Source organism: Candoia aspera, chromosome 2 (genome assembly GCF_035149785.1).
Source record: "Candoia aspera isolate rCanAsp1 chromosome 2, rCanAsp1.hap2, whole genome shotgun sequence".
NCBI lineage: Eukaryota > Metazoa > Chordata > Lepidosauria > Squamata > Boidae > Candoia > Candoia aspera.
In genome coordinates, this window is record NC_086154.1 from 17,739,263 (window position 1) to 17,765,350 (window position 26,088).

A 26,088-nucleotide genomic window follows, 5' to 3' on the forward strand; every position below is an offset into this window, starting at 1 on the left:
ACCTACGCGCTGCTTCCCGGAGAGGGGTGGCTGTGCCAACGGTACCCCGGCCTCTACCCAGCCTGACCCGGGCCGCCGCCGCCTCCTCCCTCGCCTCCCAGCGCCTCCCTTTGAGCGGTTGGTGTCAGGCCGGCTCGCGCGCGCCACCTCGGTCGCCTGCCGGCACGCGCCGACCCCACAGGCGGCGAAGCCGACCCGCCCGCACCTTGAGCCGGAGCAGGCTCGTAGCCTCTCCTCCTCCTCCTCCTCCCGAGTAACATCGAAACACGAAAGCCTGCGCCCGAGCGAAGTTTCCCACGCGAACGCAACTGCGGAGACATGAAGATCAAAGATGCCAAGAAACCATGTAAGAGCCTTTTTCGCGTTAGGGGAGGTCGTGCCTTTGAATTTTGCTTTTAAAAAGAAATGGGTGTCTCTAATAAATATCGGCTGTTTCGATGTAGCTTCTGGATAGGGCTTTCGCCTCTATCGCCTTTTCTTAAAAATGACTGGGGTTGTGAAAATCAAAACGTATTTTTTAAAAAAATAATGCAAATGACATTATGGGCAACTGTAGTGGCTTTGTAGGCTTCTGGAGGGATTTTAATAACAGACAAGATTGTCATCGACCCTGTTGTGGAAATTAGCATTAAGTTGTAGCTCAGCAAGTGGTGTATTTACCTTTTCTTATCTAGTGACAGCAGCATAGGCATTTACTAGTACTTAAGCAAAAGCTCATCCAGCTCATACATGCATTCTTGAAAGGAAGTCCCAATGATTCCAATGTAACTTAATAATCAGAAAAAGTTTTTTTATAGCCAAAGCAGAAGTAAGTAGTGCCCTCCAATTATAATAGTGCATTTTCAATAAAATCAATATTGTATTATTTTGACTAGTTGCATGGATGTAGAAACCTAAATTCTGGATAGAGAGGAATGGATAGTATGCATCTTACAAGAGTTTATAATGCCAGAATAGCAGAGATGATGAAGGGGAAATATAATTTCCAAAATAAAAGTTTGCTTTTGCAGAACACCTGTAGAAGTGACATGTCTCTTGGCCTTGGTCTTGGCAGGAAAATATTTATATAAGTCTGAAATTTAAGCTAAAACAAAGTATTGCATTAAGTAATGTAATAAGAACATGCTCTCTCTCTAAACAATTCCTTTGTTTTTATTGTTGTTGGCTAACCCAATACTCGTTAATTTGAAAACATACTGCTTATACTTTTTCATTTGTATAGCTGGAGTGTAGTATTAATAACTGAAGTGCCAAAACGAGAAGTGGTTAATTTACAGTAACCTTTTCAGTTGCTCCTTTTGAGTATTCTTCCATTACCAAGCTGCTGCCCACATGTTCATAAAGAAAATGGCAAGCAAAAAAAATTGCTTGCATGCTGGGTATTGTAATGAAAGTTAATAGAGTTCTACATTAACCTAAGCCACAGCACATTGTAATCAAGTGTTTAATCAAATGAGCAAGTTTATTCCTATATGCACAATCCTTCATCTTGATAAAGTTGTCATGAATGCAATTCTGCGTTTTTCAAAAGCAAATTATTCTTTTTGTATATTTTAGGTTTATCCTTGAAGTCATTTAATATAAAATAACATCACTATATAGAAAACATGTATAAATCCTTTAACATTTATAGAAAATATTGTATTTGAAATCATATTGCTCAGTTTTGGATGCAGTGCAGTGCATTCCTGTGGTCATATTTGCATGGAAAAAAATTGATGAAACAATGCGTATAAAATGGCTGAAAAACTTGCTATACATGCAAGAAATGTTTTTAACAAGACAGCTTTTGTATTAAGATACACCTACCATATTATGGAATATTCCTCCTTGGTTACAGTGTGCCTGCTCTATCTGAGGTCTGGGAACAAAATGTTGATGGCCAGCTTCAAGGTTACTGCTTTCCTTTCTTAATGATTAAAATGAAATTAACACAGGACTCCTTCACATCCAGATCTGTGAAAGAAAGAAATAATGCCTCTCTGAAATTGTATTAATGAAAATTCTACTTCCATAAAAGCAAAATGATACTGTGGAAGATTGGAGACCTTCAACTGAACATGTACCTAAAGAAAGTTTTCTGAAACTAGGACAGCTAACTTGCTTCTGTTAACCATATTTAGAGTGATTCAAAGTCATGTTCCCCCAACAGGTCCATAAAATCGAACTTCAGATAAGCAGCTGAAGTTTAAGTTTAAGGCTGAAAATTATTACTGTTCTGTTGGAAGAAAGAATGTTCAAAGTTTTCATAGTTCATTTAACTTTGTTACATGGTAATAAAGAGTTATAAACAGGTGACTTATGTTCCAGTATTTGCTTCAAGTATGGATTGTAACATAATAATTGCAACTTGAGGCCCAAGCTATGTAAAAAGCTTCAAAAGCAGGGATTCCTAAACTTTTTGCCATCACACCTCCCTTTAGTGTAATCTTAAGGTACATACCTTCCCTAAAAATCCATATACCAAAACGAACACAAGTGAACTTGGGAAAGGTGGATTTATTGTGACCATGTACAACTAAAAGGTTATTCGCACCTCCCCTGGACTCTGTCTCCACCTCCCCAAGGGAGGTACATCTCACAGTTTGGGAACCCTGTTCTACGGCCTCTTCAGATGAAAAATATACATTGTCCTATTGCAAAGTACTGTTTTAAAAGCAGTATCAAATCTATGCCCTAACATTTTCGTCTAATGTTTTCAAGTGCTTAAACTATTCTGAAAGTATTGTGGCTAACCCTAGCTTCAACTTACACTTCCTGACTAGTATAAATAAATATACACACAAATATTTACATAAGCATACTTGAACAAGCCATTGACGATAACTCTGAGTTACTTAAATGAAGCTGTCACATGCTGTGTACTGTGTAACAAAATCCTTATGATACATGGTAACAAATGGAAATACATAGGAGTGAACTTGTGCCCTGCTCTTATGAAAACCTTTACTAACACCAAACCATTTTCATTAATCTTTTAATAAGAATAAAGAGGCCTGGCAAATAAAATAATATTTGGTATTTCTTTCTAACAGTAAGGCTTTTTTCCTCTTTCTCTTCACAGCTTTTCCGTGGTTTGGAATGGATATTGGTGGAACTCTAGTGAAACTTGCATATTTTGAACCTATAGATATTACTGCAGAAGAAGAGCAGGAAGAAGTTGAAAGTCTGAAGAGTATTCGCAAATACTTAACATCAAACGTGGCCTATGGGTCCACTGGCATTCGGGATGTCCACCTTGAACTTAAGGACTTGATACTCTTTGGGCGGAAGGGAAATTTGCACTTTATCAGATTCCCAACGCATGACTTGCCTACTTTTATTCAAATGGGAAGAAATAAAAACTTTTCCACGCTACATACGGTGCTTTGTGCCACTGGTGGCGGTGCTTATAAATTTGAAGAAGATTTTCGCACGGTAGGTAGTTTAGTTGCATGTTCTTCCACTCTGATGGTCAGTCAAAGTATGCTATTGCCTGTGGTGATAAAGTAATAAATCTGTGTGGCAATTGCCTCCTTTTCATAAGGCAAGGGTCTGATAAGGGCAAAGAAATCCCTGGATTTGTACTTTGGAATCCGACTCCTGAAGAATCATTGTCTGCGTGGCGCTAATTGTATGTATAGGGAGCAATACCTTTGCCTGAATAGCACCTAAATACTTTTCTTTGCAATCCTGCACAAAAGCAAGAGCTGGCAAGATTTCTCCTGATTGTTCTTTTAAGTCTTACAGCAAAAAATTGTGATAAGGTGGCATAGATGGAATTAGTAGCATGTGGGTATATTGGACCTTGCCCTGTTCAGGCACTTTTGTCTTTTCCTTTGTTTAGCAGCCAACCATTCCCAATATAACCTGCACAGCTGGAAGGCAATCACACAGATTTCAGATACTTGCTGGAGTAGCACGTGCTTATCTGACCTCTCTTAGCAATTGCCACCTTCTTCTCCAGGCTGCTGCAATATAATAATTTTGTCAGCTTCAGCAATCTGAAGTCTTTTTTTTTTTTTTAAGAAATGGTAGAAACATCATCTTTACAAAAGGATTTGGTGAGCTCAAGATAGTGTTAGTGAAGCAGTGGAAATGAAACTTGACATCCATACTTTGATAGTGAATATATCATGAGGCTCTCCAATATATCAATATATATCAATATATCCAAATATATCAATATATCGATCACACACTCCAAATGTTGAGCTACAGCTTCCAGTGTTACTCACCTTTATCAGTGCTGTGATTGAAACTACGATGAACTGTAGTTCAACTTCTGGAAGATCACAAGATTCCCCTCATCTGGTGTGGGTGGAGCCTTATAGCTGACTTAAAATTTACAACATTGCTAGAAGATGGTCTGGAATGAAAGATCAGGCGCATGTAGCTTGCTGAGTTGTGTTCAGAAATGCGTTATGCTAATAAATACCTCTCTTCTTCTTTTTGGAGATTGGAGACCTCCAGCTGCACAAACTGGATGAACTTGATTGTCTCGTCAAAGGCTTGTTATATATAGATTCTGTCAGTTTTAATGGCCAGGCAGAGTGCTACTATTTTGAAAACGCATCCGAACCTGAAAGATGCCAAAAGATGCCTTTTAACCTAGATGACCCGTACCCGTTGCTCGTTGTAAACATTGGCTCGGGAGTCAGTATTTTAGCAGTTCATTCCAAAGACAACTACAAGAGGGTGACTGGAACAAGGTATAGATATGAACACATGCCAAGTTTAGTAATGCATGAGTCAGTAATACTGTGCTTGCTTAACAGTCTTTCAGGTAATATGTCAGTGCAGAGCTTTGTCTTTTTAACATATCTCTTGATTTCACAATATGTGAATTCACAGTTTATGAGACTGGGAGTTCTAGTCCCACCTAGGCACAAAGCCGGCTGGGTGACCTTGGGCCGGCCCCTCCCTCTCAGCCCTAGGAAGGGGACAGTGGCAAACCACTTCTGAAAAACCTTGCCGAGGAAACTGCAGGGACTGGTCCAGGCAGTCTCTGAGAATTGGACATGATTGAACGAATTTTTTAAAAAATGAAATGCATTGAATGGTCATCCTCAGGTTTATTTTTAAGAACATTGTGGACTGATAATTAGAAAAATGATTTTTAAATAATTATAGGGTAAAAAATGAATAGTTGTATCAAAGGAAAGGAAGCTATCAGGATTAAGAAAATGTGGAAATCCCAATTGCTGATGATCAATTAACTGCAGTCATTTAATTGTGGTCTGAGCTGACAGGTTATTTGATTATCTTTAACCACTGTTCAAGCATAGAGAAGCATCTTAAAGGCTTGCAGTGATTTGGTTTCCAAATAGAAGTCTTAAGCTGGGCTTGCTTGGAGTTGTGCCTGTTACATTCAAAATAATGTCCATCAAGCACCTTGTGGAGTGGCAGACTAACATGAACTAAAGCATATATGATATATTGGTCCTTCAAATGCACTTCCTGTTTTATATCTTTACAAATGTTTTTCTCAGCTCTTAGTTGATCTTACGAGATCTCTCCTTATTTTAAATAGGTAAGACATGATTATCATTGCATTGTTTAGGAGTATAATTTTACAAATAGGTCTTTTTTATATTTCATGTTCAGTCTAGGTGGTGGGACCTTTCTTGGTTTATGCAGTTTACTGACTGGGTGTGAAAGTTTTGAAGAAGCTCTAGAAATGGCATCCAAAGGCAACAGCACACAAGCTGACAAGCTAGTCCGGGATATTTATGGGGGAGACTATGAACGGTTTGGCTTACCAGGATGGGCTGTGGCATCTAGGTAGGTATTGCAAAGTAACACAGATCATGAATTCCTGACATGTGATGTATTAATAATGTATCAATTATATTATATTTATATTATATTATTATAGTTTTATAAATATCTGAGAAAAATATAGAACCGTAATAAGTTTTTGAAATGGAAACTATGTTGGTGACATGGAAAGACTAGCTTTAATAATACTCTTCACCCATTAGATTATATATAATCTTTTAGTATTTTCCTTTAATAAAGATTTGTAGAGCAAAATTGAATAAGGCATTCAGGTGAATTTTCTTCCTCATGCCCCATAGTCTCTGGGAAAGGCTCCAATGCTGGGAAAGGTGGAAGGAAAGAGGAGAAAAGGACAACCAGCAGCAAGGGAGATGGACTCAGTTACAGTGGTGATGGGTACACATTGGGAGACATGAAAGAACAGGTTAGGGATGAATCGTCATGGAGAAAATACGTCTCGCGAGGAGTTGAAAATGACTTGATGGCACAAAATCAAATCATGCCCCATAGAGTAATCTCATTAAAATTCTTATTAACTGCCTAGAACCAATAGTTGCCATGAAACTCTTGTAAACAACTGTCTTCTACCACCAAGCCTGTAAGTAGTCCTTGCCCACTGAAATTTGCTGTTCAAATATGTATTTTGGCTGAAGAGTCCCCAGAACAATGTTCATTAAACAATGAGATCTCTCTTGGTAGCTTGAAATGCCATTGTAATCATGACCATTATAACATGATAGGGGAGATTTTTGGCTGTGTCTGCTTAGAAAACAGCAAAAGATTGATTTACAGTTTTGGTGCTTAACAGATTGATGTTTCGTTGCTCAGAAGAACATTTTGTTCTTTTCCATTGATAATTAGTTTCCATTCCTAATCTCTAGTTTGTAAATCTGCTTTTTCCTTGACAAAAATACTACAGAATTAACTTATTTATACGGTGTTGGGTTTTGCCTTAGACAACAATGATAGGTGACTGCTTGATGGTAAATAGAAGAATTATACAGTTGAAAGGGGCCTTTAAGCCCAACCCTTAGCTCAGTATAGGAATCTGAATTAAACCATTCCAAACAATTGGATTTCAGGCCTCTGCCTGAATGCATGCAAGTGAAGGGGATCTCACCACCTCTCTGAACTCGTCTTATTAGGATGTTTTTTCTAACATTCAATGAATCTGCATATCAGTATCTAATATCCAGGATTCTGTGTCCTGCACTTTGAAACAAGAGAGAACACCTACTCCGTAACATTCTTTCAGGTACATAAAGGATACTATCATATCTTGTTACGGACCCCGTCCATAAGAGAATTTCATCTGGTGGGGTCCAGGAAACGGGCCTTTTTAGTGGCCCCTGCCCCCTGGAACATCTTTCCCCCGGAGGTGAGGCAGGCCCCTTCACTCCTGACCTTCCGGAAGGCCCTGAAGACTTGGTTCTGCCATCTCGCCTGGGGCGGGAAACCATTCTTGGGGGTGGCTCGCACCCTAGAGGCCCTCCCACCAGCTTGGAATTTTACACCGTCTTGGATTTTACACTTATTTATTACATTTTATAATAATTGTAATGGGTCCGGTTTTATGAGATTTTAACATTTCTGATTGGAGTTTGATTTTATTGTAAACCGCCCAGAGTCCCTCTTTTGGGGGAGATGGGCGGTAATTAATAATAAATAAAATAAATAAATAAATATCTGCCCTCAGACACCTTTTCTCAAGATTAAACGTACCAAACTCCTTCAGTCTCTCTTCATTGGTCTCAGCTTCTAGTCTGCAGATCATCTGAACCTTAGCCTTAGCCTTTCTCCAAACCTCTTCCAGTTTCTTTGAGCCTTTCTTAAAGTGCGATGCCCAAATTTGAGCTAAGAGACTTGAGGAGAATAAAATAGAACGATTAGTACTTGTGAACTGGACATTCGTTATGCTTCTCTTGAGACAGCCTAAAATTGCATTTGTTTTATTTGCAGCCATATCACACTGGTGGCTCATACTCAGTTTTTAATTAACGACTACTCAGTTTTTTTCACAGATATCTAGCCATTTATTCTCAATCCTAAACCTGTTTCATAAGTGAAGAACATTTCACTTGTCTCTGTTAAATATCATTCTGTTATTTGCATTCTTGATTATCTTGGAAGCTATTACTGCCTTGCAGGGCATCAGGTCTCCCACCAAATATTGTAGAGAATGTATCTGATAAGCATTCTCTTCATCCGTTCATCCAATTAAAATATTGAGGAGGAGGAATTCTTGTGGCAACCCTATCATTACTTGTCTCTAATTACTTGATAAGAATGTTGAACATAACATTTTACAGCCAACGGCATCCCCATAATTGTCATGCCATCCAGTACGTACTTAACTAGATTGCTAACCTGCCTCTGATTGAACACTTTGCCAAATGCTTTCTTTGCTGAAGTCAAAAGTACATTCTGCCTACAAGATTCCCACAATTTACATTAAGGATGTTACCTAAATAAGATAAAAATTGGTCTGGCAAGACTTGTTCCTGACAGATTCATGCTGACTTCAGATAATTACTGCTTTGTTTTCAAAAGGCATTCAGGTTGATCTCTATGTAATTTCCTTAGCCTCTTCGTATGTCAGATCGATTAGTCTATAGTTTGCTGGATTTTTCCCCCTTTTTGAAGATAAGGGTAATATTTGCTTTCCTCCTGTCTTCTGATACTTTCACCTGTTCTCCAGGATTTCTCAGATACAATTATAGGCATTTGGCCAGACCATCAGTTAATTGCTTCAGTGCCCCAAGATGCAATTAATCTGGTCCTGAAGAATTAAACTCAATTAATTTAACTAGTTCTTGATCATGTTTCTACTACTCAGGTTTCAGCACTGCCCAATCGACCTGCCTTTCACAGTTTCCACAACACAGGAGTTTTTGGTTTCAGAAGACTCAGAATAGTAGCTCTTCCTTTATTTGATACATGGTAACATTTTTGTCCTTCCCAGAGTAGTTAACAAAGTCTAAAATATATATATGTGACTGCACTCAGTTGTTCTTTCCCTTAAATCAAGAATGCCCGCTTACATTCACTGTCTCCCAATCTCCTGTTACTTCCAGAGGGGAAAAACAAAATTAGGTGGAAAATTAAATTGATTAATCAGTAAGAGTGATTTGGAAGCCTGGGCACAAGATCTGCTATCTTTACTTAAATATTATCAAGCGTTTAATGGCCCTGGGATGCTTCCAGTCTTTCCCATCTACAGCCCTTCAGATGGGCTAGACTTGGATCTTGTCATTCTGACATAGCCATTGAACATTCTTGATCTCCCAGAGGGTAAACCATTTATACAGGTACATAGCTGTAATTGGAAGAATATAAATCAGCAGGTTCTCTCTAATTGGGGAATTTTGCAAGGTTAAGTACACAAGTGCTTTCTCTGCCCTACTGTATAATGATCGATTGATTATATGCTGACTCTTAGAGACCACATAGATTTTCTCCATGACAATCTGTCCCTAACCTGGTCTTTCAGGTCTTCACAAAAGCTTCCATCTGTCAAAAGAGATAATGATTTCTCCCAGCACACCATCTAGCTTAACTGGATTGAGCCTCAAATTTGAGGGCTGCTGAGCAATTTTTGTTGCTTGCTTATAGCTTGATAAGAGTCCTTTCAAACTTTGTAAGCAGCTTTTATAAGTGAAAGAAGTATGCCTTATCACAGGTAAGGGGAGATATTATTATATACTTTTTGATTAACATTAACATTGTAATTTTTTCCAGCTTTGGGAATATGATCTACAAAGAAAAACGGGAATCTGTCAGCAAAGAAGACCTGGCTAGAGCAACCTTGGTTACTATCACCAATAACATTGGATCTATAGCACGAATGTGTGCTGTAAATGAGGTAAACATTGTTAAGGGAGGGATGTAGAATCTTTGTGTTGCCTGAAATGCAGATGAGTACAATTCCTTTATTAAGAGTAAGCAAGTTTCTTCTTTTTCACTGGAATTTGCTATTCAAAATTTGCCCTTTTCCTCTCCTTGAGTTTAAAAACTCCAGAGCCATCCTGAAGTTGGGTAGAACCTAAATCAAATACCTTCATTCATTCATCCATTCATTCATTTAATAATTCAATTTAGTGGCTGCCCAACTCCAAATGACTCTGGGTGGCGTAACCAAAAAGAAAAAAAGAACAATTAAAAAATCACCGGTGTCCAGAAGGCAAACTCTCTATAACAACAAAAACATCCTGCAGGGATCAGTCACAACCCTGCCCGAAGGCCTGGGAGAAAGCCAAATTTTCAGTGACTTCCTGAATGTCATCAGGATGGGAGCTCTACAGATCAGAGTAGGTGCTGTGATGGAGAAGACATGCTTCCTAGGTCCTGATAAGATTAGAGTTTTATTGAATGACCAGGAATGTATCCACTCTGATCTCACCAGTGGGGAGAAACAATTGAGATGGGTGTTCACTCAAACAGCCAGTCCCTACGCCATTAAGGGCTTTATAGGTGATAATCAGACCTTGAATTGCATCCAGAGGCTGGCTGATAGCCAGTGCAGCTTGTGGAGCAGTGGTGTCAGCATGCCACCATTGCCTGTGCCACCTCATTCTGGTCTGCTGTAGCTTCCAAGTGGCTTTCAAGGGCAGCCCTGTGTACAGCACATTGCAATAATCCATTCAACTACATTAGCCAACTTATATTGACGTTGGGTTTGGCATCTGGGGGAAAGGTAGCTTTGTTTTTAACTATGGTTTATGGATTGTTATGAGCTGCCTAGAGTCACTGTATGAGATAGGCAGCCATGTAAGTCCTGTGAATCAATCAATAAATTTGATCCAATATATGTATGTTCTGTGGAGTCCTTGGTGCTCCCTGAGCTTGGTTGTTTTCCTGCAGACGTTTCATTGCCTGACTGGGCAACGTCTTCAGTGCTTTGCACTGAACTCTGCGCCGAACAGGGTGCTCAGCATTGAAGATGTTGCCGAGTCAGACAACGAAGCGTCTGCAAGCAAGCAACCAAGCTCAGAGAGCACCAAGGACTCCATAGTTCAACCCTGAGTTACAGAGATTCTCTTCGATTGGTAATACATTTGTTCCTCAGGAAGCTTGTGTAGAGAACACATTTCTACCTTTGCTGCTTTCTGAAGCACCGCATCTGTTTTTATGCATGGAAAACGTAAGACAACCAATTTTCTCCGATAGGAGGAAGAATTAGTTGCTCATCTGGAATATTTCTTGCTGTCTTCGGCTTCTTTACAGTGCTGCCTTGTTGCATATGGATCAAGCAGCATTGTACAGGGCTATGAAGACAGCGAGTCCTGCTTCACTGTTAAGAGAGGTTGGGTTGTATTACACTTAATGCATAAGAATCTGAGGAATGTTTCCAGTAGTATTTCTGTGTGTGCAAGACTAAGACTACAGCGACGTACGAAAACCATCTGTTTGCGGTCTGTTTCTTGTTTGCCACTTGCCACTTCCTACTTGTGATGTCATTGCCTGAAGCTTACTGTGATTATCCATTGTCGGTATACTTACACTTAATAAAATTCAACCAACATTTATAAAGCAATTTCAAATTAAAAACACCCAGATGAGTTGTCAGAGGCCTGAGCAAATTAAAATGCCTTTGCATTGTGTGAGAAAGACATGGAATACGGGCACCAGGTAAACTTGCCTGGGAATAAATAGTGTTCCACATGACCAGACCCTTTTTCTGGACAAATTCCAGAAGGATTTAAGTAGGAAGCAGACCTTTTGCCATATTCATACTGATTCAAATTGGATCCAAACTGTGTTTTTACCAGGAGAAGCACCCCTGAGTAGAGTTCTATTCAGAGAGTACTTAAAGTGCCAAAAGATTTGGATGGTTCAGTTTCCCTGCAGCCCATTATACCAACTGCAGATCTACTGTGGATATTGGGGGAACCTCTAGAAGAGGGTAGGATATGGTCTGGGAGATGGAGAATTGGCAGAAATCTCCCATTTCTCCACTGAATCAGAAGATTTCTGAGAAAGAAATTACTGCTTTCGTTCAAATAAGAGAATGTCTGAGTCCAACTCATTGGCAGGTCCATATAGAGCTTTAAGAGCATGGTTATTTGTATAAATTGATAAATTAGTACAGTTAAATAAAATGTAGGCTGTCCTGGAATACACCTGACAAAGGGCAGCACATAATGATTTTAAGTAAAATAATGCTACAGATCAGAACTTAAGTAACTTACGTAATTTGTATAAACACCGGGACTGTGATCCTATGCACATTTATTTAGGAATAAATCCAGAGGAAATTACTTCTGAGAATTGTAGTTTTAACCTTTTTCTTCCATTTCAGATTTGCTTTTGATTAAATACAAGTGTAGAAATATCTATTGCTTTTTTTTCCTTTAGAAAATAAACCGAGTTGTCTTTGTTGGTAACTTTTTACGTGTGAATACTTTGTCAATGAAGCTTTTGGCATATGCACTGGATTACTGGTCCAAAGGCCAGTTGAAAGCTTTGTTCCTTGAACACGAGGTATGTATCAATCAAATGTCTTTACAGACATATCAGTGTTTAGCATCCTATAGTTATTTTCACTCCTGATTTGATACAAATATATGTATAAAGGATGTGTGCTTGAATTATCAGAGACAAATCTAAATGCTGAGTTTTATACATTACTATTATTTGAGGGCGGGGGGAGACACTTCTGAAGAGATCAGTAGGCTCCATTCCAGAGTTTTAGTAAACTTCCTTACTAGCATTATGTTTGGGAACGCGTATTCATTTATTTGATAGATTTACATCGCACCTTTCCTTCAGGTGTTCAAGGCAGTGTACCCAGCACTCCTTCCATTTTCCCCCCATGTAACAACAGCCTTGTAAAAGAGGTTGGGCCAAATGACTGGACTGGCCTGAAGTTACCCAGTGAGCTTAGGATATGGATCTCCCCAGTGCCGGTCCAACACCTTCACCACTGTACCACATTGGCTTTCTAGGATTGTGCCCTTCAGAATCCCGTTGGGTACAACCCAGTCACCGTTGAGCCCTTTTAAGTATCTCTTGTGTCCACTTTAAGTGGAGGCTCAAATCCAGTAATTTAATAATATTAAAAGTGATTGATTTTGATTGGCTTATACTCAGCATGTTTCAGTGGCTTGAAAAAAATACATGTTGAATTGTATCTTTTAACATAAGAAGCATATAGTAAACAGAATGGCATTGCTGTGCAGTGACACTATCGTTACTGTTTTGGAAAAAATAGTAGATGAAGTAGCTGTTTCATTTGCTAAATGGCAAAGGAGAATGATATGAGAACCCACAGAACTCAGGTTGGTCCCTTCTGCCTGGAAATGCCTGAAATCAGTGCCACTTCAGAATTAGCAGCTGGAGAAGGAGAATGGAGAAGGAAACATCCCCTTTGCCACAATAATCATTGGCAGGTTGACAGTATCTATAGCATTACCCTTTTTGAGACAGAAAAGGTTACAAGACTCAAGCAGTGTCCTTCAGCGTTTCAAAACTAGAGCAGAGAGTGGATGCAACCTTGTTTTATTTATTTATTTATCCCATTTCTTCACCGCCCATCTTGACAAATGACTCTGGGTGGTTATAAAGCCTTGTCCAGCCGAACACAGCCCAAAGAGCTAGTGCACAAGGATTTGATTTCCATATAGCCTTATGTGCAGCTTCTTAAGTTGATAGAGAAGCCAACAGTATACTGAGCCCAGTCTCCATCATGATAGCCTGTGAGCTATATCGTAGCAGGCTGGAAGGGAATTCAGGATGGACAGTAAGGAGGCTTCCAGGCAGAATTCCTTGCATTGCCCATCAGAGAAGTCCTGGGCAATTCGTTTGTATTTCTTCCCTTAACAGATTATCTCTGGTAGGAAAAAAGATGGAAGTAGCTGTGGAAATATACAGGAGAGTTCTAAATGGAAGATGATGTCCTTTGGAGCTCTCATACAGTTCTGTGAATCAGGCAGGTTGATTACAAATACTGGGTCTTAGAAGTATCTTAGTCATGACAGAACAGACAGTGTTCAGAGGATAGAGAAGTCACAACTGTCCCAAAATATTTATACAAGGGAAATAAAAGAGATTTTGTCATCTACATCTATGTATTTTTTCAAATTGCCATGTATAATATGTTACCAAAAACTGAATTGTGCAAAATCTTCTTTTAAATGCAGGGGTACTTTGGAGCAGTTGGTGCCCTCCTTGGATTGCCAAATTTCAGCTGAAGTTCAAAGCATCACAATACTGAATTATTCTCTACCTTTCTGGCATTATTACGTATTGTTTTTATATCAACTGGAATCAAAGGGCAAAAGGGCTGCAATCTTTCTATAAATGTCTTTAATCGAAGGATAAAACTATCTCATTGGGACTCTGTTGACATCTGGGTGCTCCTATAAGAAGCTCTTAGTAGTGGGGCTGGTGTGGCATCCTCTAATCTACTGAACCAGTGTTCCCCAACTTGGTGCCCCTCCTAATTTCTCAGCTGATGTAGCTGTTAGTTGTGCCAGTTAGAGACAATGCCATACACAGATAAAGGGGAGCAGGCTGGGGAATGCTGTAATAAACATTTAGTACTCGGCATATGTCTCAAGCTCAGACATAAACTGTCCAAACCCTACAATACTAACCCTGTTTTGCTTCAAAACTATTCTTAAGCAATTGGATTGCGTCTAGTTGCACAAAGTTTGTTGTGGCTTTGTGCTCAGTGTTCATGTAGATTTCCAGTCAGCTCCAGAACTGATTGTAGCCACAAATGAAAGAAAGATCTTTGATGCAAGGTGTTGTCTTTCTGTGCAAGTGCAAGGAAGTAACAGCATGTTGAAATCCTTAATTCAGGCATCAGTGTTAAAGCTTCCAAACATTAAACGTAAAAACATCAGCAACGGTTTTGTACAGTTGATTTAATGAATTAAGCAATCAAGTACACGTGTACACCAACAGTATAAGCCAGACGTTACTTTCAGCGGTTTCAGAAGACTGACCATTTAAAGAAAATGATCTCAGAACCACTCACTGCTATAAACAGTGCCAGCAGATATGACTGAGATCAAAGCAGCAGCGGTGTGGCAAAGGCTGGAAAGACAGATCTAATAAGATGCCTCTAGTGTGACTTCCCAAATCTAGGAAAGTGAGTTGATCTCACGGAACCTGTATTGAGCTAGAATATTAAGTTGGGACGAGGTTGTGTCCTTAAACCATTATGGCAGCTATAAAGGTTGAACTGCAGAGTCAGCAGTGCCAGTGTTCATTGTGCCCTGATGAACTATTCCAGCTGCGCAACAGTGTGGCCTTGAGATAAACACCTGTATTTTTACTGCCTGCCACTTCCGATATGATTGTAAAAGTTTACAACAGTGGCATATTTAGTAGCCTGCTGCAGCGAAGCTTACCGTAAGACCTCAGAAAAATAGAATAATTTCAGAAAAACTTTCTATGCACAGGGATGTTATCATTGTATCCTGAAGGATTATGCAGTTGCCCAATCCATGAACTAAATTTTCTAGAAGGGAATCTACCACTGACTAGCATTCATTGAGTTTTTGGTACTGCTTATTTTACTTGATCAAGGTGATAACACAATTTTGGCACATTAATATTTCATACAGCAATATATATATATATATATATATATATATATATATATATATAACATGACATATATATGTATATATGAAAAATAACTTCAGCAATCTTGGAGGTTTGGTTAGTTTAGGTTTTTTTTTTTTTAATTTAATCCTCTATAATTATATTTCAATGCTTAGAAGTAGTAACTGGTTTGTAGCATGTAGCAATCACCTAAACGGTTTTCTGTTTTTAGAACTTGGAAATGAATTATCTCTTTATAGCACAGGGCGACATCCAGAGATTTGTATGTACCTCACTGGTTTGAGGAAGTCAGAAAATACAACTTCAGTAAAAAGTCTCATCACAGAAACATTATACTTGATTATTTTAACCCCAACCCATTTTACATAGTGGAATGATTAATTCCTAACTCATGACTTGAAAGTCACCTCTAAAAAATGATGGCTTCTCATCTTGTGTTTTGAAACAACAAACGTGAACAGTTACTGTCTGCCTTGCCTTTCAGGAAGGCACTTTCGGCACTACTGAAGCAAAGTGATTTATCATACAATGTATGTTACTTCAACAGGTTTACATGGTAATATCATAGATTTGGAATAAGCCCCATAAACGAGTGCATTGGCAGTTTTTATGTTGGACAATTTCTATTTTTATTTTTGCATTATGTAATTGCATTTGTAAGAATAGTGCTTTTACAAAAATGCCATTGCAGTGTTGCAAACTTCTGCCATTCATGTAAATTCACACTGCTAGCAGCTTTGTTTAGCACTGAAAGCTTTCTTGGTTTGGGTGCAGCAGAGGTTTCTCATGAAAAGATCCAGAAATTGAGGAACACTCAGCTTTCTGGGGAGAGAAAAAAATGTCTGGCAAGCTAAAGGGAGAGAGATTTACTTCTCCTTTCCTTGAGAAGTTCTGAATGTGAAGGCTCTTCAATCCAACAGTCACGTGAGTGCCTTAAAGTTCCTTTTAAAGTTTCAACTACATATTGGGCTAAGATTTTCCCTGGCTTTGGATACTGGCAGCTTTCATACAAAAATCACCCGCGGGGTAGCTAGAAGGTTTTTGTTTTTCTCCCATATTATTGTCAATTCTAACATAGTCCCAGTGTCCTTTCTGGTGGTTACAATGTTCTACCTGCAGCCTTAGGGCATGGATGGATGGATTGATAAACACAATCTCAAAAGAATGCTGACTGTTAAGGAGAGAGTTTTATTTCTTAAGCCAGATCATGTTTGTAATGTGCTGTTCGAGCTGATAAAAATGTTCAAGGGCCATTCCGTTAAGGTATGGCTAGAGAAGACTTCTAATACGACCATCCCTTCTTAACTACTGAATTAAGGCATTAAGGGACCAGATTTTCCCCCCCTACATTCCTTGAATTATGGCTCATTTTTATATTGCCTTTTATATTTTTAAGCATCATTCCATGAAAAACACAAGATTGTATAAAGACCAGATCACTCTTCTCATTTTAGCCATTTCAAAATATAATGCCAGTGGTCCTATTGATATGTTATAAGGCTGCAGTATAAGTTGATTGCACAGTCTTGTTGAATCTTACTGATCAAATGAATTAAGACTAGCGTGTTGGTCCTTTTCATTGTATGCTCCTTATATCTTCAATAGCAAGATTGTATTGTGACTGTTTGCAAATTCTGTTTATTGTTTTGCCAACCCCAAACATTATATAACTTATACTTTGACAAAATGCATATAAGACCCAACTGTGCATTTAATCAATGTTCCTTATGTCTTTGGGAGTTGGTTTGTAGACTGCAACAGAAATTATTCAAGTTTAGCATGATGTAATTCGGAGTGAGTGCTCACCACCTCCAAAACATGCACTATTTATTAGTATCAGCTATGGATTTTTAGCCGTATGCTTTCATGGAATAGATGTATTGGAAGGGAAAGTATCATGGCTGTTTTAGGATTGAACCAGCAACATGCTAAATTTGATGTGTGTGCACTTCTATTATACTGTCTGGGCTTTAAAGTTAAGTCTTTGGATTTTTTTAAAATGCTTTTACTTAAGAGCCAATTGACTTATCAGTCTCCTAAATACCAATGACTTACTTTGTAAATAGTATATTTATAATTAAAACCCTAAATTCAGTATGTGTTTTATTAGGTAGATTACATAATTTAGAATTTTTAGCCTTCTAAAAATTCAACCTTCTTTTAGGACCCAGTATTTTTTATCTTAAATGGAAATTAAATAGTGCTGAATGGGTGGCAGAATATTGAAAAGTAGAAAATTCAGGGATAATGAATAAAAAGTAACGTGCCATTAAAAAAGTAACACCTTTCACTACTATTCTAATGAGCTACAATAAATCTTGCTTTACCTTACGTATAGAATTTTGATATAACATAATGAAGGTTGATAATTCTTTGATCAATACCTCCCCTTCTCCCTCCCCCATCCCCAGTCCTTAAAGCCCACATGTTAAACAATGCCCAGAGTCCCCCAATGGGAGGAGACGGGCGAGGACAAATTGGATAAATAAATAAACAATAGCATCAACTTATTTATGCCTGTTGTAAATTAAAAGTAAAGCAAGACTTTGTTGCAAGACTTCTGTTTTAGGGAAACAAAGACGCCTCCTTGATTCAGAAGTGATCTCCATTTAAGTGTTCTCAACAGTATGTTTTAGAATGCATTGCAGTACAGTACAAGTGTTCTTATTCCAAATAATATACTTCATATTCTAAACTGTTACAGGAAATTGGTAGGAAGCCTGCAGGCAAGCATTCTTCTAGGTCAACACCTTAGTACTTTTTCCCTTAAAAATTAAGATTTGGGGACACGTTTGTGAGATGCAGAAAGTATGCCTTTTGGTCGGTTGTTAGTCACATGACTCTGACATGCATTAGTTGATCTATTTATAAAGATTTTGCCAAATACATGTTGGACACATGCCTTATTTCTACGAAAAGATGACGATTCACACCTCTTACTAGCTCTACTGTGTATTTTGTGCAGAGGGGACAAATAGAGAGGAACCTAGAAGCTGCTGCCTTTTATTAATTCAGAATGTCCTCCATCTTGTCCAGTCCAGTATTACCAACACTGACTGGCAGTGATTCCTCACGGTGTCAGGCAGGTGTCCCTAGCCGTTCTACCGGAGGTTCCGGGGAATGAACCTGGGACTTTGGCAAATTGTATAAAGCAGCTCCTCGGCCCTTGAGCTGCCGCCTCTGAGTTACTTGAAAATGAACTAGAAAAGGAGTGCCTCAGATTACTGAACCACACTAGAACATCTCATGAAACTTAAGACTTAAGAACCTTGTGGCTTTGTGCTCCCACATCGTGGGAAGGTTAGACCAGTTCAGCTGTACAGTATTTTTACCCTCCATATGATGAAGGCCAATCTGAGATAGGGCCAAACTAGCGCTGCCTTAGCAAACGAAGAGCATGGCAGTCTGGAACCCCCTTCTCAGTCCCACCATTTGAATTGCATTGGAGTGGCTTATGAGAAAGCAGAATTCAGCTTTGGATTGTGTGCCATTGCCCAAGCAGCTGCTTTTAACACCTGGAGTTTGGGAGGGAGACAAAGCCATGGGAAGGAATTCTGGTTAGTTTAAAGCAGTCTTTAAAGATGTGTTAGACTGTGACTCCCCTCATCTCCAAGGTTTGAACTCTGGGTTATAAACAAAGAGTATTAAAGATACTCTAGTAAGCTCCAATTCAGACAACCTAGTCAGAGGAAGTGTGTGTGTGTGTGTGTGTGTGTGTACACGCATGTGAGTCCTGTTCCTTGTTTGCTTAGTACTAAATCATATTCAACCGTTAAAACAGAAAACCTGCGGCAGTGCCGGAATTGTTCCTTAGACCTATATTTAACTCTGAACAGTTAAGGGTCCTTCACAATGAAATAACTATTATTTTAAAGTATTAGCCAATAACCAAGGGAGAAGAGGCAATCTCTCCTCTTCCCTCTGTCCCCCTCACCTTGTCTGCTTCCTTTCCACTTTGTCAGGCTAGAAAGGGGAGGCAAATGTGTGTGCAAGATATGGCAGCAAGGTGGGAAGGACCAGGACCAGGTGGCTTCCTGGAGGGAGTGCAGAGCACCATGTCCACACCTGCTCACAGCCTTGCTGCCTCCCTTTGGACGGGAGGAGGTTCCCTGCAGAAGGGCAGTTCCCTACTCAGCTACCCCAAATTCTCCCTTGTGCTGCTTTCGGCACAGAGACCCAAAGTCACTGAAGGGCAGCAAGTAAATGCAAGGGGGCAGCTATCCTTTGGCAGATGTTGCTGCTGCTGCTCTTTCTTAATAGCTCTCACCTGCTGATTCATCCCAGTCATTTGGCCATGCAGCAAGCAAGGCTTTCAGAGGGAGGGAGGGATGGAAAGGGGAACAGTTGCTTGCTCATCCAGCCTGCCCACCCCCCCGGCCCAGTTTTGAGAAAGACTGACCTACTTGGGCCTGGTCACCACCACCACCACCACCACCACCAGGCCACGGAGCGAATGAGATGATGCGGCTGCTCCTCTGATGGTGAAATCTCCTTTGCGTATTCTGCGCACGCTCAGTTATCTTAGCCAAGGTGTCCTGAAGGGAGGTAGAAGTAAACTAAAAATGTCACAAGCACACTTTTTCAAATGTTTGTTTAAAGTCAGGTGTAGGTAAGACCCGTAGTGGCACTGGGTGAGGGGAGTGGCGGGAAACTTTAAAAACAATCACAAGTTAGTCTAATATAAAACTAATTATTCCTCATGGTCTGTCTTCAAGCTGTGCATTTTGTAGTTGAGAGTTCATCATAAAACACTAATTAGTACACATACAATAAATACAGAACTTTATTTCCAGAGTTTCAAAAAGTTGTTCCTGAGTTCATCAATCATTAGCAGTGTGTTCGTGTAAAGGCCATGATTTAATCAAAGTATCCTATGTTTATTGCTTCCATTGCTATGCTATTATTTTTAGTGCGAAAAGAATTTTCAAAATTTCTGTCGTATTTTGGTTAAACCTACCATTCCATAAGATTTACTAAAAGTTGTAGACAGAGTTTTTCTGGAATCGGAATGAATTTAACATTTCAGCAGTGGAAAGAAATGCATTTTAAGCAATAGTTAACATGCTGCAGCTTATTACTGATAATTACTAAGCGGGTTTGTTTTTTTTAAAAAAATAAGGTTTTATAGATGGCCACGTTTCAGTGTTCAGGACATTTTAATATCCACATTAGGAAATAGAGAAGATAGCATTCATACTTTCCCAGCAGGTTTGGCATTTTAACTTCAAAAAAAGAAACATCTACATGACTCAAATTGTACCTAGAAACTCCTTAGCAAGCTCTTATGTCCCCAATGTGTATGTACTATACTGTGAGAACCATTTCTCATGTATTGCCTTATTCTGTTGCAGTGAACTTGGTGTCTTGGCTATTTACAGTTCTGGCAATGGTGTAAAAATGTATGTTTTGCAAATTTAAATCATAGTCACTAAATTATTTAACGTATCTTTTGTAAATTGTTTAATTTATTTTTAATGTCAGTGCTTTTCTGTATTGTTTTCATGCAACCAAATGATGGAAACCTATATTGCATTCATTCCCATCAGAATTGTATAAAAACTCCTGACAGCTTGCATGAGTAAATGTGAAATCTAATGATGGGCTTTTGTGTGTGTTTTCCTAGTTTTAGTGTTCTGTAAACAGAATTTTGATTTGTTTTTCCTAAATAAAGTCCAGTGGATGGTTCCCTCTCCTATACTTGATTTAAATTTTTTAAAGATATAATAAAAGGGTGAGAAACTTCGCTTATGTTTCAGAACAAAATAAACTCACTTTGGTACATAAACTCAGCAACAATGAAGTGTCCCTGCTGGGTGAAAGAATAATTAAACAATCACTGACAAAGAATTGTTTGGTGCTGTAATGTTTGTAGCCATTTTTCTTTCTTTAGTCATACTTTATGAGTGGCTCTTGGAAAGAGTGAGTAGAAGCAGGTGGTGAAAACTGATAGAAGGATTACAGCAGTGGTGTGGTTTTTGCACCTTTGGATTTTGGCATATGACTTTCAGTTCTTGCAGTTGCAAGTCCCTGTAAACCCAACTCCCTCTTGGCCCAGTGTGGTTCCATAACGAATCAGGTATGGTAACTAGGCTTTCCCCTCTATGCTTTTTTTTTTAATGCGTAGAAACACATTCTGGCTAACCAGTGACCCTGATGTTCCTGCGAGCAGGAAATCAGGTCAGTAATGAGTAGTCGTAGTCATTAACCTGCCTGCACCCTTAAATAGAGCTCAAAAGAATGTGCTCAAGGGCTGAGCATGAAACTGAGCGTTCCACTAGCATGGAATTCTAAAAAAACTATTTGGTACATTCAAGTATAGATGCCCCTAATGACAGACTGAAATCCAGTGAGGGAACTAGTAAGTATAGGCAGTCCTTGAGTTGAAGATCAACCTTTGTCTGCATTTTTACCACGGGCTCTAACACTAACCTCTCATTAGAAGCAGATCTGTCTGATTTTCTCTGAGTCAAAATCATTTTTAAGAATAAAGTGGTCTGCTTCCTTGGGTAGAAAGCTGGCTTAATTGGTGTCTTCTTTTGGAAGACTCTCTCCTGCTTCTGATTTTGTACTGGATGGAAAGAAAACCCTGTTGCTCTGGGAACACGTGGAGCTAAGGTAATGCCTTTCTGTAGGGTGTACGTCTGCTTAAGAGGGCTTGGCCGCCAGTATCTCTATCAGTAGGCGTCAAGTATGCCCCCTTTGAAGGGTCATCCTCAATCCCTGACTTCTTCATGTAGGCAAGAAAAAAATTACCTGAAATTGTGTTGAGCCATTGCTGGTGTTAGCGGTGTTGCGCTAAAAGGTAAAGGGTCACATGTAGCCTCAACAATCCTTTGCAAACATGGGTTGCAAACATGGGCAACTTTCAAACAGCAGCTTCCTGTGATTAGGCAGGAACCAGCAAGATGAATTTCAACAGGGACAAATGCAAAGTCCAACATCTGGATAGGGAAAATGAAAGCCATGCATACAGTATAGGACATGCATGGGGGTTGGTGTGGGACAGGAAGCCATAACAGTACACGCAAAAAGGATTTGGATATCTTGGTGGATCACAAACTAGACATGAGTGAAGAGTGGGATGCAGCAGGAAGAAAAGGGGAATGCAGTTCTAGGCTGCATCAATGGAACAATAGTATTACCATAATCATAGCATCAAGATTATTCTGTGTTGATAAAATTGCATCTACAATATTATGCCAGTTCTAGGCACTGCACTTTAAGGACATTGATAATCTCCGGGAAGAGCAACAAGATGAAAAAAAAGCATCAAAGACCTGGGAGACATCATAGCTATGTTCAGAGATCTGAAAACTGTTGTGTAGAAGACAGAATTGCTCAAGAGTGGTTCAAGAAGACAGGACAGGAAACTGGGTTTAAATTGTACGAAGTAGATTCCACTTGGCCATCAGGACAAAATTTCTAAAACAGCTGTCTGATAGTGAAACAATCTCAAGAAGGGGTAGACTGACCTTCACTGGAGGTGTTTAAGCGGAGTCTGTTCAGTCATCTATTGGGGAAACTATACAAATGGATTCCTGCACTGGGCAGGGGATCAGACTAGATCTGGTCGATGGGACTATCCAAGGGGTTGATAAATGGCTGGGGTTCTTAATAGTGCTATTAGTTAAAATAGTATTTCTTATTTTCATGTAAGCGTGTGGGGGTCGATGAACAATCTGAAACTTCATGAAGGGATTGAAGAGTTTGGAAACCCCTGGACTAGATGATCTCAAAGATATCGTTTATGTTTTATGATTTTACACTTATTGGCTGGAAGATCCCCCTCAGCTTCTTCCTTCCATGTTTCCTTGAAAGGCAATGCTGGCGGAACATGGACATTGCAGGCCTCCTGAGATGAACCACAGCTCTTACCATCTTTAGTAATAAATCAAAGTGTCATTGCACTATAAAATCAGCTTTGAATTGTTTGTTGACATTTTCACTAAAAGCTGTTTCTTAGAATTTTCATTATTAAAATGTAAAATTTAAGGGATACTGTTTTGTCTGAATGCTGACAAGAAACATGGTGATTTTTTTAGCTACCATTTTTAGAGTTCATGCCAGGCTGCCTCTTCATTTCACTGCTTCATTTCATCTGTAATGTGGGAATACTTTAAATAATTTAAGAAGTGGACAGCAGTTCAATGTTGATGTTGCATAAGATACCTTGAGTATAAAAATAAAAATGACTCCTCAGAACAATTGCAAGACAGGTTGACTTACTTATTTCCTTGCATCATTATAATGCGATAATGCTCAGAACAGGCCCAGTCCATAGCCAAATGAGTGAGAGAGAGAACTTTATTGATGGATCATGTCAGACAAAGGCAGTATGTGCGGGTTCTTTCAGCTGTTTCTGTAGAGACCAGACCCTATCTCTGTATGGCTTCTTAGTGGGATTCTGCAAGTTGAAGAGTCTTTTACGTCTAAAACAACAAATGTTTCATAAAACAATTACCATGCAGATTTACATACAAATTTACTCAGAATGCTGAGCAGCAAGACTTTTCTTCCTTTTGTACTTCCAGACAGAACGCTGGCCCTGTTGAAATGCTTTGACCTTTGTATCTCAAACATTTCTTGTTTAAAAAATATTGTGTCCACTTGTTTGCAACAGTCAAAGCTTTTTACTTGACTGTTAGGGGCCATGGTGGTTCAGTGGTTAAGGCGCTGAGTCAGAGGACCATTAAGGTCAGCAGTTCGGCAGTTCGAAACCCAAGAGCGTGAGCCGCATGATGGAGTGAGCTCCAGTCAACTTGTTCCAGCTCCTGCTAACCTAGCAGTTCGAAATCATGCAAATGCAAGTAGATAAATAGGTACCACTTCGGTGGGAAAATAAGAGGGACATGAAAGGAGCCCCCTTGGGTGTCCCCTGGGCAATGGTGATGTCACCGGCAAGTCTTTTCAACACAGAAGCGCCTTGGTAGGTGCTTCTGACACAGGAAAAAAAAAACCTTGACCGTTGCAATATGTACACACATGCTTCTGTGTGTGTGTGTGTCTCCTTGCATGCATGTGCTATGTAAAGTAATGGAGATGGAGAGGATAAAATATTTCATGGGAGAAACTGGGCAGAGAAAGTTTCTTCTACTTTTCTTGTGACACCAGAAGCTGGGGCACCCAAGGAAACAGAAGAAGGGAAAGTTTCAGGAGAAAAGAAAGCACTTCTTAATAGCACACAGTTAAACTATGGTGCTCACTGCCACCTGAAGAAGTAATGGCCTACCAGTCCTTTGGGAAGATGCTGTTGCATTCACATCTGTTTGCAGCCTTCCCTTAACATCTGATGGCCCTAAGTGGGAAATGCGAGGTGCTCTTATGCTGTCTATAATCCATAGATATAAGAAATGATTTACAGATAGTCCTCACTTAACAACCATTAAGTTAGTGATGGTTTGGACTTACGACAGTGCTGGAAAACCAACTTGCAACCGGTCCTCACATTTACAACTGTCACAGCATCCCTGCAGCCACACGATAATTTGGGTGCTTGGCAACTGGTTTGCATTTATGACCATTGCAGCATCCCGTGGTCATGTGATCACCATTTTTGACCTTCCCAACCAGCTTCGGGCAAGCAAAATCAGTGGGGAACTGCATGATTCACTTAACTACATGGTTCACTTAACTCTGGTGATTCACTTAATGATTGCTGCAAAAGAGGTCATAAATCAGGTTGGATTTGTTTAATGGCTACTTCGCTTAGCAACCAAAATTCTGGCCCCAATTGTGGTCATTAAGCAAGGACTACCCATAATTGTCTAAGTTCCCTGAAAGAGGTGCAGAATAAGTCAACTTCCAGCAGGAGTATTTCTATATTGTAGGTGCTGGGTGCTATTGTTCAAGGGAACTTATGTTTATGTAAACCCATGGATAAGATCTATTTGATTACTCCCAGGAGCCACTGCTCTAAGACAATTAAACCTTAACTGACCAGATGGAAAAGATCCGCAGACCATATTAGGTGTGAGGCCTGGAGGTTTCCCGTTACGTGGATTGAGGCACAGAAATTAAGGGGATGGTCCAAAGGCTCCATGAACAAGACAAAGTTTTAAAGAGAGATGGAAGGGCAATAGCATGCATGAAGGCTGTCTGGAAAGTAGTTCTAAGAAAAAGGGACAGCAAAAATTTAACTACAGTAGGTCAAAACATAAGCATTATCCATCTTCCCCTGTTTCAATCCATTTTTAGCCCTAGTTCTACATGCTCGCTTTTACCTATAAATTGCTATGTGATCTGAAAAACAGCAGAAAACCTTCTCCTATCTGGCTGTGCCTTAGGTTTGCTTATCCAGAAGACCTTCTTTCTGTATCTGTACCCATCTCTGCCATGCAAAAAGCAGGAAGTAGGTAGGATTCAGAGGACATCACCTTGACCAAAGCTGTGGTTGAGATACGTTCCTCAATGCCCAGCACTCACAATCATCTTCTTTTAGAACCAGTCTAGGGTTTTTTTTAATTCTCCTGGTCCTTTTGAGGTCCATTTGCTGGATTGTCAGTACACACACACACACACACTCATTTGAAGACAGTAAGCTCTCTGTTCATGAATGACAATATACTTAGAAGGGAAGTAACCCCTATTGAGTTTATGGGGACTTACATCTTAATAAGTATATATATATATATATAATTAGAGCCCAAAAATTATTATCAAACTCTTTCTTAAAACCAATGATCTCCAGAGATAGGACCCCATTTCTTTAATGTGATTGCAATTATTGTGTATGCCTGAAAAAGTGAGGAAGATGGG

At 39.5% G+C, this 26,088-nt stretch overlaps 1 protein-coding gene across 1 annotated transcript; it reads left to right on the plus strand.

Annotated features, from left to right (window-relative positions):
- Nucleotides 1-95: 95 nt before the first annotated feature.
- Nucleotides 96-21,028, plus strand: LOC134489010 (pantothenate kinase 3). Its single transcript, XM_063291400.1, has 7 exons — nucleotides 96-346; nucleotides 3,065-3,417; nucleotides 4,438-4,691; nucleotides 5,587-5,763; nucleotides 9,499-9,622; nucleotides 12,115-12,240; nucleotides 13,899-21,028. The coding sequence occupies exons 1-7, from the start codon at nucleotides 319-321 to the stop codon at nucleotides 13,947-13,949; spliced, it is 1,113 nt and encodes a 370-aa protein (XP_063147470.1). The 5' UTR covers nucleotides 96-318; the 3' UTR covers nucleotides 13,950-21,028.
- Nucleotides 21,029-26,088: the final 5,060 nt, after the last annotated feature.